The 13201-nt window shown below is 35.1% G+C and overlaps 1 protein-coding gene across 1 annotated transcript in view; it reads right to left on the bottom strand.

Annotated features, from left to right (window-relative positions):
- LOC113039052 (dymeclin-like) overlaps positions 1-13201 on the bottom strand; it is a 63058-nt gene that overhangs the window by 35666 nt on the left and 14191 nt on the right. The window contains exons 9-13 of the mRNA XM_026196924.1: positions 6265-6450; positions 6007-6185; positions 5123-5248; positions 3799-3912; positions 3411-3505 (exon numbers count right to left, since the gene is read on the bottom strand). Coding sequence (XP_026052709.1) covers positions 3411-3505; positions 3799-3912; positions 5123-5248; positions 6007-6185; positions 6265-6450 — 700 coding nt within the window. The remainder of the gene's footprint in view (positions 1-3410; positions 3506-3798; positions 3913-5122; positions 5249-6006; positions 6186-6264; positions 6451-13201) is intronic.

The following is a 13201-nucleotide window of genomic DNA, read 5'->3' as shown; positions in this document are numbered from 1 at the left end:
TACGTTTTTCTTTTGGCAGGATTGTGCGCTTCCTAATGAGGTAAAACGAAGAGAGAGTTCAGTGCGACTGAGGTTTTGACTCCGCATCAAGAACTAGTTATTATTTAGATCCTCTTCCATAACGTTTGATTGTGCCGCCACTGAAAGGATGTTTCAACTGAGCTGTGGGTTTGTGATGTATGTGAACTGCATATGGCTCTTTTTTATAAACTCTCTGGAAAGATGAAGACTATTAAATGCGTCTAAATTACTAAAAGAATCATTAATGGAAACATCAGGAAACCAGGATTTAAATCAGAACAACAAACTCACAGAACAGCCTTGTTCAACTCACAAATGACTCTTTTGAATCAGTCTTTGAATACATTGAACAAAAGAACCAAATCAGTCTCAATCTCACATTATCATTCTGAATCAGTCTAAATTACCAAAAGAATCGTTAAGAAACCTGAATCTAAATTAGAAAAACAAGCTCACAGAACCACCTAGTTCAATTCACAAATGACTCTTTTGAATCAGTCTTTGAATACATTGAACAAAAGAACCAAATCAGTCTCAATCTCACATTATCATTCTGAATCAGTCTAAATTACCAAAAGAATCGTTAAGAAACCTGAATCTAAATTAGAAAAACAAGCTCACAGAACCACCTAGTTCAATTCACAAATGACTCTTTTGAATCGGTCTTTTAATAAATTGTCCAAAAGAACCAAATCAGTGTCAATCTCACATTATTATTCTGAATCAGTCCAATTTACCAAAAGAATCGTTAAGAAACCCGAATCTAAATTAGAAAAACAAGCTCACAGAACCACCTAGTTCAATTCACAAATGACTCTTTTGAATCAGTCTTTTAATAAATTGTCCAAAAGAATCAAATCAGTCACAATCTCACATTATCATTCTGAATCAGTCTAAATTACCAAATGCACACATTACACAAATGACTCTTTTAAGCAGTTATTTTTAATGGATCCGTCAAATGAAGAAGACTAATCCGCTCTCTATATGCCATGTGTTAAAGGTTTGAATCTGTATAAAGTACTAAAAGAATCATTGAATTGAATCAATCAGGAAACCAGAACTGTAATGCGAACAACAAAAATACAGTACACACTATTCTGATTCATAAATGACTCTTTTGAGTGGTTCTTTACAGGATTGGTCAAAAGACTGTCTCAATCTCATGTTAATGGTTTGAATCGGTCTGAAGTAGTAAAATAATAATTAATGCAATCATTAAGAAGCCAGTATCGAAATCAGAAGAACAAATAAACAGTACAACCTACTCTATTTCACGAATCACGAATTCTGAGTGGTTCTTTTAAATAAATTGGTCAAAAGATTCAATAAAAAGCCAAATCATTCTCATCGTCACATTAGTGGTTTTAATTGGTCTGAATAACTTAAAAACAATCACTGATGAAGACGCAGAGAAACCAGAATCTAATGCAGAACAACGAACACACAGCACAACCAAGTTCAATTCAAGAGTTTGTCCACAGAACAAAATGTAAAGATTAAGGAAAACTTTGCTAAACCTCCTTTGAGCTGCGTTTGCTCTGTTCCAGATGAAGTCATGGCAAAATCTGGGCAACAGAAACCAAAACATAACATGCACTTCACAATGACAAAACAATAAATAGGGCGATGTATCAGAAAACATGATTTCACTCAACTAAAGCCACTGACTCTGCCAGAGGACCGGTTTTTTTATGCTGTTGTTTACAATGTGGCACAAAGTTTTGATGTTATATAAAAGGATGTGCGATATTATTCAGGAAACTAAAGCCTAAATGTCCAACCAATCCGACTGTTGATTGTCAGCGGCCTTGAAAACAGCCAGCACGGCTCAGTTTCAGTGCATCTGAGGTGACCGGGGTGTTTTCTACCAAAGTCAACAAACATTTCATTCACTTTAATTCAGTGTGTGTGTATCACAAACATCATGCAATGAAACGCGATCTGTTTGTGTTCAACGCTGGATAAATGGAAGTGTTAGAAAGCGCTTGTTTGTTCTCTAACAGTTGCTCACCTTCCTGATCTCAAACAAGATCCAGTTTCTGGACCGTTGCAAATAAGGCCATCTGTGATGCTGGACCGTGGACACAAACAGACTCACCTGAGAACAGCAGCAGCATCTCACACTCACACACTCATAAACAACAGATTCACTGACAAGTTCACCTTTTTATCAAATGTACAATTATTTTTCTTATTAAAAATTAACATTTTTAAAGGGGGACAAATGCAGATCACATTGTTTTGTGCATATATATATATGTGTTTGTGTGTGTGTGTGTGTGTGTGTATATACATTTAAATAAAATATTTGTTCAATTGATTGAATTGATCAAAAGACAAGAAGAAAGAAAACGATCAACCTAAAGCTCAGATGTTAATGGTTTAAAGCAACTTAAAGTACTACAAAAATAATTTAAATCATTTAATATTAAATTCTTAAATTAAAATTACATTAAAAAAATTAATCAATTAGTTAATTAATTTAAAAATATTATTCAGAATTAATCTAAATCACAACAAAAAACATACATAACAGAACAAAATAGGACTTATATATTACTTGATTATTATTACTAACATTTCCACCGAAATTACCAGGAACAGTTGTACCAGGAACTTTTTTTCCCGGGAACTATCCCCCCCACCCCCCCACCAAGAGCTGTTGCTTTTTGCATTTCCACTGCAGTCTAAAGTACCAGGAAGATTAGGCAAACAGTCTAAATGTTTCTCAATACAAAGCAAGCAGATTTCCGACTTGCATCTTCGGTAGTACGGACTTCGCGAGTTACATTTCATGACACGATAACAGCAGTATTTTGAAAATTATCTGAATAAATGGTGGTTGAAATCACAATGCTGCGTAACCAATCAGCATGTTTAGAACCCAAGTCCCGCCCACGAAAGTTCCAGAATTTAGAAAAAGTACGGGCTATTTTTTCCTTGGAACTTTATTTAGATCCTGGTTCCTTCGTTGGAAACATACAGAGTACCAGCCCAAAGTCCTGGGAAAAGTTCCAGCGGTGGAAAAGCGGCTTTATATTTTAATTATGTGTGTGTACGTATATACACACACAAACACACACACACACACACACACACATATATATATATATATATATATATATATATATATATATATATATATATATATATATATATATAGTTAAATATTATTATATAACAAATTATAAAACAATGTATTAAAAAATCTGATTTAAAAAAAAAAAAATTCAAATAGTAATATTAAATGATCAACTTCATGCATCCTTGATGACTAAAAGTATTAATTTCTTTACCAAAAAATTTACTGCCCCCATATTTTGACCAGCACTGTATATATTAAAATATTCACTAATCAACTAACCAGTTGTGCTGTGTTGACTAACCTTATGATTCGCTGGGCGGCGTACTGGTGTAGGTTACGAAACTGGGCCGACATGTTGGCTAGGGCAGCCAGGCAGTTCGTGTGGAGGTATTTATCCTGAAGCAGGGGAAATCAATAAAACCATGCATAAATCATTTGTGCTGTTTCTTCTCGCAGGGCAAAACAGAATGAAATGGCTCCATTATACTTTGAATATAAAACCCTGCTCTGTTCATTGGACTCCCTGGACTGAATATGTTCACAGATCTAATATAAAACTTCAGCAAGCTTTGTAAAACTCGTGAGCTGGTTGCTGTGAGTCTTGCTGTTGCATGATAAAATTTGCATGTGCCCACGGCCAAAGACCTGGATATTTATGGAGCTTCGCATCTATATGGGTCGGGTCTCACCCTGGTCCTCGTCATGTTGAACTGGATGGTCCGAATCACGACCAGAATCAACAGAGAACCCAGAGAGATCTCCGTCAGAACACGCTCCGTATACCATGAGATGTTCTTCAACATCTGAGAGAGAGAGAAAACAGAAAACAACAATAACTAACAATAAAAACATGAGTCTTTGCTCTATTTAAAAGGTGATGATACAATTAATAAAAAGTGTCATCCAAGATGTAGAGGAGTTTGTTTCTTCATCAGATTTGGAGAAATGTATCATTCCATCATCGGCTCACTAATGGATCATCTGCAGTGAATGGGTGCCGTCAGAATGAGAGTCTAAACAGCTGATAAATACATCACACCACTCCAGAAGCCACACAAACACGCAGCTTTTGGCTTCACAAGACATTAACTGATGGACTGGAGTGCTGTGGATTATTGTGATGTTTTTATCAGCTGTTTAGACTCTCATTCTGACGGCACCCATTCACTGCAGAGCATCCATTAGTGAGCCGATGATGGAGAAACAAACAAATCTACATCTTCGATGGCTTAAGTGTGAAAATTTTCAGCAAATGTTCATTTTTGGATGAAATATTCTTTAAATATTCAATTTGAAAGCGTCATCTTCATATGCACGCCTGAGTATCTGAGGGCATGAAGAGATTGATGGAGTACAAAAGGTTTGAAGAGTAAATGGTTTAAAAGCTTTTTAAAACGAATGTTCATCTACCAGTTCAATCTGAATTTCAAAGATCTTGCACTTATTTTAGATGTAACTACCAAAACCACAGATTAAGCTAATATAAAAAAAAATGTAAATAGCATTAAAACAAAAGCCAGTTTGAAAACACTCTTGGTCAAATATGGTCTTTGTTATAGAGTCGTTGGAGCACAATGTGCACCGCTGTAACTGTCTGCAAACCACAACCTTTAAACAACTGATGATGTATATTTTGAACTAACAGTGTCTGTGTGAGTTTTGATGATAAACATTAGAACATCTGATGCATTGAAACTAAATCGAAAAATAAATGTGCAAACTTGTGTGCATGCATATCACTGTTATTTTCATACAGATCTATAAACATAAGCTCGATGGAAAACCAACCGCAAATACAATCTGTCCTGCATCAGTTTACACAAATATACTGAGAGGACACACACAGACTCGAGTCGTGTTGCTCTCATTTCCTGCCTGGAATCACAGATCTGGAATCAGTTCCAGACTCCAGCACCATATTCACACACAGGGAAAGCACTTCAGGCTCTCAGATGAAGCAGATTCTTTATGTTTTCATCTGATTTCTGATCGGGGTGATGTGTGTGACCTCACCACTTCATGTATGGAGCGGTTGAAGGTGTCGTCCTCCGTGAGAATGAGGAGGATGATGAGGGCCATGTACACATGATGAGAGTTTCTTTCCTCCACATGATACAAGATCTCAAGAATCGGCAACACCTACAGAGACAGAAAGACACAATACTTTACTACTGTGCAAAAAAAACAAAAAAAAAAACAGTGGTCAACTCGTTATAGATTTTTTGATTTATTTGCTTATTTAGAGATGTGAAATCACATGATTTAAAATAAATTAAAGACTACAAGCATAAGCTGAATTTACATGTACATTTATTTTACATATTTACTAAATTATATAGAAATTGAAAATTAATGTACAAATATTTGATCTTGATACCAAACAATCTAAAAAAAAGAAAAAAAAAATCAATAAAATCTGTAAAATAAAAAATTACATTTAAATAATAAAAAAATCAGTAAAATAAACACATGTAAAAAAAAAATGTAATATATAAAAATAAAACAGATTTGAACTTTACATGGCATATTTTTTTATTCTTTTTTTTTTTTTTAAAGGTTTGAGCTAATTTTCCATAGAGTACACAGTGAATATGATATGAATATGACAGTGGCACACTGCGCAGTGTAGTTTGAAACCAAGGTTTTAAAGTTGCAATCAGCGAGAAAGAATATGAGAAAGTATTATAGCGTTTGCCTTTATATTACTAAACTACTGATCTTCTGACACATGGGCCAAACAGAAAAATGTCATGGCCAATAAAAAAAATGCCAAATATCATCCCACTAGAAAACAAAAAAACAAAAAAACAACAACACATCCCCGTCTAAGAAGTCCTGCCTACAATGAATGATTGACAGCAGTCAGGAGTTCTGCAAGCACAGGTGCGCGATCTCACCAGGTTCTCCATGTCCGTGCGGGACAGTATGTACGTCCTCATGTTGTTGTTCTGGTGCAGTAGCGTGTAGAGCAGTAACGTCACCTGGTCTGATTTCTGCTGCTCGCACAGCGCGGTGTACAGACTGTTAAAGTTGATCTGAAACGTGTGAGGCTGAGGAGACGGGATGGATGAGGAATCTGAAGCACACACAGTAGCACATTCAGTGAAAATAGTTCAGCTGAATATCAGCAACAAACTGGGGCCGCTCTGGTTCACCTTGAGTGTTTTTGAAGCAGGTAACAGCCTGGCGGTAAGGGTTCGGACAGTCCGGCCCGTCGGTCAGATTGGCCAGAACCAGCAGTAACAGCAGACTCTGATTGGACAGTGGGAGAGGGTTCTGATCTTGCTCCGCCCCCGGCCTGCTGCCGACTCCCCCTAATGTGAACACGCTCCACAACCCACCTGAATAACACAGAAACCAATCACATCTGTTGGAAAGCGATCAACATGGAGAGATTTAAATTAATGATGATAAAGGAAAAGGTCACGTCGAGCATTTATGACTAAAATTATCATTGGCATTAATTCCTGCACTGAGATCAGAGATACAAACATTAATATTCCTACAAGAATATTTTCAGTTTTTTTTTTTTTTTTGCTTTAGTAATTTTATGTGCTTTTTATATATATATATATATATATATATATATATATATATATATATTTTTTTTTTTTTTTTTTATGTATAGCAATATATAGGACTTGCAATGACTTTATAATTCAGAAATACAACAAAAATGACTCGTAATTTAAACTTCTACGTCATACTTAGGATTTATTATAGGATTTTGTCATAATAACGACTTGATGATATCAACCAGTTCAGTTAATTGTTGCACAAGCAGAGCAAGTCAGTACATTTTATGACACACAATCAGACCAGGATCATGCAACAGAAAATGATTTGGGCATCATGTTGACTTTAACGTTGCAAAAACAAGATGGGTTGAAAGTTTTCCGTCTAACAATGTTCAAACAGTAATTGATTTTCAACAGATTTGGAGTTACTAATCATTCAGGCATCGCATCGGGTGGGTCGGGAAGAGCGAGAGAGATTGGAGATGGAAATGAGATGCCTGTCTCCACGTCTAATCGCTTGTGGCTGGACATCGCGGCCCCACCAGCAGACTGAAGCAGAGCCAGGAAGCTAACAAACATCCAGCGCAAATAAAAACAACAACACTGGAGGAAAAACTCCCAGCTCTGAGAAGACTGATATCATTAAAGGGCACTGGACTGCATCTATCCGTTAGCTTCCTCATGATGTCATCGTGTTCCAAATGAATTGGAACTGCGATGATGTCACGACAGATGCCACGCCCACCTCGGTCGACCAATGAGATCGAGCGAGTGCAGACGCCAGAGCACACTGTAATCTACTCTTCAGAGCCAATCAGAAGCCTGTAATCGCTCACAGACACACTGACACACTTTTATGATGAGAAAAATGATTCATGAAGAAATAAGTTTGTCCTGTGTGTGGTTCTTTTTTCTCAGCACAGATATAATATTACAAGAGAAATAGATTTTTCATAGCATTTACTGTTTTCCCTATTTATGTTAGTCATAAATCGATATAAACGGCACAAAGTTTCTTGCTTAAAGATAGTTGTATGACCATTTCCATGCCTCTTTCAGATTATTTATATAAGAAAAAACATATATATTAGTGCCCATGCCCACTAACACATAATGTAAGAAATCATGTTTTGGTAAATCATAATTGTGACATGAAATTTCTGCTTTTGGTAACTGATAAGTGATATAGTATGTGCATTTTTTGTAAGGCATGCTTGTTAAATGATACAGCACTACAGTCACATTTTTCCCACACACAGGATGCCATTAGAGCTGCTTAAGGTTGTTTGTGACTTTGTATGGCTGCATGCTAAGGTAACAAACACCCCAGAGCAAACCACTTCCATGCTAACTATTTGTTTGATGATGTTTCAGATAAAAGGTGTGAAGGGAAATTCACTCAGGTGTGACATTCTACTAGCACGCAAAACACTTCTTGTGTCTCATGAAAAGATTCCCGTGTGATTGTATCAATATAAAGCTGATCGAAGGTCATGTGAGGCTTGACAAGTCACTGTATGGCTCATATGCTGCTGCTTTTTTCTCTTTTACTTTTGGCAATAGCACTGTGTGTCGACGCACTAACCACGAGGCTATTGGCCTAAACAAATTTTAATTTTAAAAGCATGTAAACAGAAATCATAAAATGTTAACAATTTATTTAATATTTTAATATGTAATCAAATTTTTAAAAAAGCATTATGAATAGTAATAAAAGTCTGTCATCATTTCTTTCAAGTATTTATTTTGGCAGTGTGTGGTGAAAACTTTATTTAAAGCGGATTGTCTAATGCTATTTCATACATTTTGACTAGGGGTGCTCTGATCACGATCGGCCGATCGTTAATGCGCATCTCGTCAGTAAAGCCGGTTCTCTAATCAGCGGTTAATTCGATCAGATCAGAAGATGCGCCAAAAAACGCTGAAAATGAAGTGGATTTGCGCATCTTCTCTATTAACAACGGTTCTGTGTAGTAACAGCTGTTCTATGTGAAATCACGCACCTGATGGAATTAACCGCTGATTAGAGAACCGGCTTTACTGACGAGATGCGCATAACGATCGGCCGATCGTGATCGGAGCACCCCTAATTTTGAATTACTTACACTATTCTCATGCAAAACATGGCCAAAGTAAAAAAAAAAAAACGAGTTGGACGTATGATGGGGTATTTCTAAAGATTTTTTTTGTGTGTGTGTGTGTGTTGTATATACACGTATATAAAAAAAAAGCAAAAAATAATGCTACATTGTCTAACCGAGACTTGCATTTTATTGCCCTTTTGTTGGTTTTTATTGTTTCCATTGTCCTTATTTGTAAGTCGCTTTGGATAAAAGCATCTGCTAAATGAATAAATTTAAATAATTATGACAGAAAAAGTTACTGCTTACAAGCTCATGACTTTTTATCTCATAATTTAAACTTTTTATGGCTATTATGATTTAAATACATGATATTCACTGATTTGAGAATATCATTACAATGCATTATACATAATATATACTCAAAAATTAAAAATACTAAATGACAGGGGGGCAAACAAATACACACATTATCCATTGTAAGATTTAAAAATATATATATATATAATTTTAAAAACATTAAGTTAATAAATATTCATATAAAAATGTTATTTTAAAATACTGAATATAAATATTTATTTATTAAATATAAATAAAACAATTTAAAAAATATGTACAGCATTTTGAATGCCCTGGATTAAATTTGTATTATTTTTTGAATGCTACAGTGTCTATTAAAAACACGATCTGCACCAAGTGTGTGTGATTTGTCTTAACTCTCCTTTGTTTCTGCACTGCAGATGCTCTGGGGGTCTCAGTGTGTGTGTGTGTGTGTGTGTGTGTGTGTGTCCTGGGGTTGTTATTGTGGGCTGTGTTAACAGAGCTGCAGATAAATTAAGACATCATGGCAGCCATCCAGCAGAGCTGAGCACACACACACACACACACACACACACACACACACAGAGGGGTTTTCCATGCCACTAACACTGTCAGTACATAAACAGGCGGCTGAGGGTGACAAATGCTGCTGCTAACTTCCACACACACACACACGTCTATGTCCTCCTGTAAAAGTCCCTGTGGATGTGTGAGCGTGTCCACTGACTCCATTCAAAACTCAGGAGCGTCTGCTGTATTACTCATAATAAATAAAGTCTGAGGGACACATCAGATCCAGAGACAGAGTCTGAATCAGACAGCAGAAATCATGGAAGTGTGTTGTCTAATTTCACATCTTGTGTTGTTCCAGAAGTAAAAATGCCATTAAAAAACTCCCACAGAGCTAATTCTGTAGCAATAACAATGGATATGGGGTTACAATATTCTGCTCAATCTTTGGTCAATTCACTGGACACAATCTCAAAAAAAAATTAAGAAATATTGATATTTTCCTAAAAAAGCAGTTGTTGACATGAAGGCCGATCTCTAGATGAGTGAAGAGGAAAAGAGTTTATTCATGCAAAACCACCAGTCAGATGAAACACAGGGTGGGACAGTGTGTGTGTGTGTGTGTGTGTGTGTGTGTGTGTGTGTGTGTGTGTGTGTGTGTGTGTTCTAGGTGGTTGCTTACTAGTCTGAGTCAATGTACCTGAAAATGGAAAGAGTTATCAGTAATAATAGCCCAAAAGGCATTTTCTTTTTCTCTGTCATCCTCTACTCCTATCCTTCACCATCTCTCTCTCTCTCTCTCTCTCTCTCTCTCTCTGTTGCTGTAGTCTGAGCTGAGACGACACTAATCCTGAACACAGACACAGTGACGGCCTTGAGACTTAAACCGCTCAAACACACAATAGCAGGATTCTGTTAGTGCCAGACGCAAGTTTAATAACTATTAAACCAATGTAATGCTGAAGTATTAAAGGAGCTGTTATTCACACAGATCGAACGCACAAAACATCCGAATATTGACGATACACCATAGTATCACACCATAATGTACAGTAACTGTTTTACATTAGGAATCTCATCTATCTAAACTATGGTTTACATTAAAAATATTAACGATTATTAATTATATTTTAAAAGTGAATCTCCTTAGTAAGTCATAAGAAGCATTGTATTGTGACATTTTTAATAATGTAATATTAATAGTGATTATCTTCTCGAATACTCAGTTTAATGAAATTAAAATAAACAACTAAATCATGAAACAAATAAACATTTTAAAAATGTAATAAAAAAACTAATTACACAAAGCAGGATTTTTGCCTTTTTAAGATGAAAAATATTAAATAAAAAAATTAATTAAATAATGTATTATAATAAGAGAAAAAAATTAAAAAATAGCAAAATATCTGGTAAACATGAGCAGACACCATATGTAATGAGAACGGTAGTAAACGGTCATAATATATATATATATATATTTTTTTTTTTTTTTTTTGTACATCACAGCAGGATTTGTTGCCTTTTATAAATGAAAAAATATAAAAGAAAAAATAAAATAAAAATAAGAGCATCTGAGAATTTTGATTTTTTTATTATTATTATTAAAATGCCTTGTAAAAGACCAGACGCAGTATGTAATGAGAATTACTGGTGAACTGTCATGAAAATAATGCAAACTTATGATCCTAAAAGGCTTTACTTTCTTATGCAAAGCATAATGTCATTTCTATTTTTCATTGGATTTTGGTGTGAAATGGGATCTGAAGATGTTTTGGTGAGATCCACCATATGTGGTCCGTCTCAGAGAGGAAAAAGAAGAGAAGTAAAAGATTACAGACGATCATAAGAGACATTCAGTAGCCCAGCCCAGAGACTCCCATCGGCTCAGAGAAACATCAACACGCCAGCGTCACACACACATCACCACCCTGATTTATGAAGCACAAGTGTTTCCCAGGGAGCACCACTCTCCAAAAACTATCCTTTAGCTCTTTCTTGGGTGGCTTGGTGTGACGTCGCTCTCAAACTAGCAAATATGCATGAACATGAATCGTTTTATCCATTTCACTGTTCAAATGACCAGATAAGCACAACTTTATTTCCTGTGTTGACGGATTTCCTATTAAAACAGGAAGTTTGGATAAAGAGACATGGACTGGACTGGAGGCCAAAAAACTGCTTGACCTTCAACGTTTCCCACAATAATAAATTTTGAATTATTGTTTTTTGTATTGAATTGATAGCATGAATGCACTGTAAGTCCCATTGGATAAAAAGCTGCTAAATGAATTAATTTAATTTATTTTAATATATATATATATATATATAGACAGAATGAGGTTATCCATCACAATCCTGTTTCTAGAGCAACTCAAATTTATCAAAAAGACCCTAAGCTGTTTCTCAGACAACAGCGGGCACATTTATAACCACGAGCGAATGAAACGTCACTGAAAGTATCGTAAACGGTTAAGTCGAGCTAACATTAATGTGATCCAGAAGGCTTTCCGGCACGTGTAATTCCAGAGTGACGAATCGCGGCGTCTAATCCTGCCTGAATCTTTCCAACCCACAGCAGCGGAAACAGGATCAGGCCCAGAATTCCTGCTGTGGCTGATGGGACTGACACACAGGGCTTGTGTCTCCATTTAGCCGTCAGACAATGAAGACACACTGTCTGGACTCCACACACACATTGGGACATCATCCTGGCACTGACTCACAGCTGTTAACAAGCTCATTCTGTATCTCTCGGCCAGTCGGGTGTCAGTCGATGATACATGAAGTTCTAGACTCTAATCACACTTCTGACTAACCGTCTCGGTCACAGTGAAACACAATCAACAGAAAGACAGATATGAGCACTTTCAAATGAGATCTGAATAATTTACTAGACCTCAGGTTAGTTTGCATTTATTTCAGCAGTGGTGCGAATAGTTTCAGTTTACTTTTTATTTCAAGCTCTGGTCTTCTTGTTTTTCTAGTTTCAGTTTAGTTGGCAAATAGTTTTTATTTCATTTTTAAATGGTAATAACATGTTATTATAATTTGTATTAACATCAATTTGAGTTCTAAACTATTTTGATATTTCAGACATTTGAAAAGCAGCACATAAATAAACAAATACAAAATAATACAATATCCAATACTATACATTCATACATGTGTGTATATAAATATATATAAATTATTTTATTTTTTTCAAATTCAATTCAAGTTTAATAATTTTTTTAAATAGGTTTTAATTTATTATATATATATATTTTTTTTTTAAGTTTAATTCCAAATTCAATTCAAGTAAAAAAAAAAAAAAAAAAAAAAAAAAGATTAAATAGGTTTTAATTTTTTTTCTTTTATTATTATTATTTTATATTTAATATTTATTTTGTATTTTTTTCTAATATTCTTTGACTTGACGGGATGATGACCAACATGGAGTTCAGACAAAATTAAAACAATTTCTTTTTATTATTTAACTTAAATTCAAAACTATAACCAAGTGAAACTAGAAAAAAAGAAAAAAACATAGCCTGAAGACAATACATAATTACTGGAATGAATAACAAAAATCGAAACAAAAACTAGATTATAAACTCAAAATGATACTTACTCTGGATAGCTCAATCACTTCAAAAACAACTTTCACTTTTATTATTAAACAG

This window comes from Carassius auratus, chromosome 21 (genome assembly GCF_003368295.1).
Source record: "Carassius auratus strain Wakin chromosome 21, ASM336829v1, whole genome shotgun sequence".
Lineage (NCBI taxonomy): Eukaryota > Metazoa > Chordata > Actinopteri > Cypriniformes > Cyprinidae > Carassius > Carassius auratus.
This window is presented reverse-complemented; position numbering and strand designations above follow the sequence as displayed.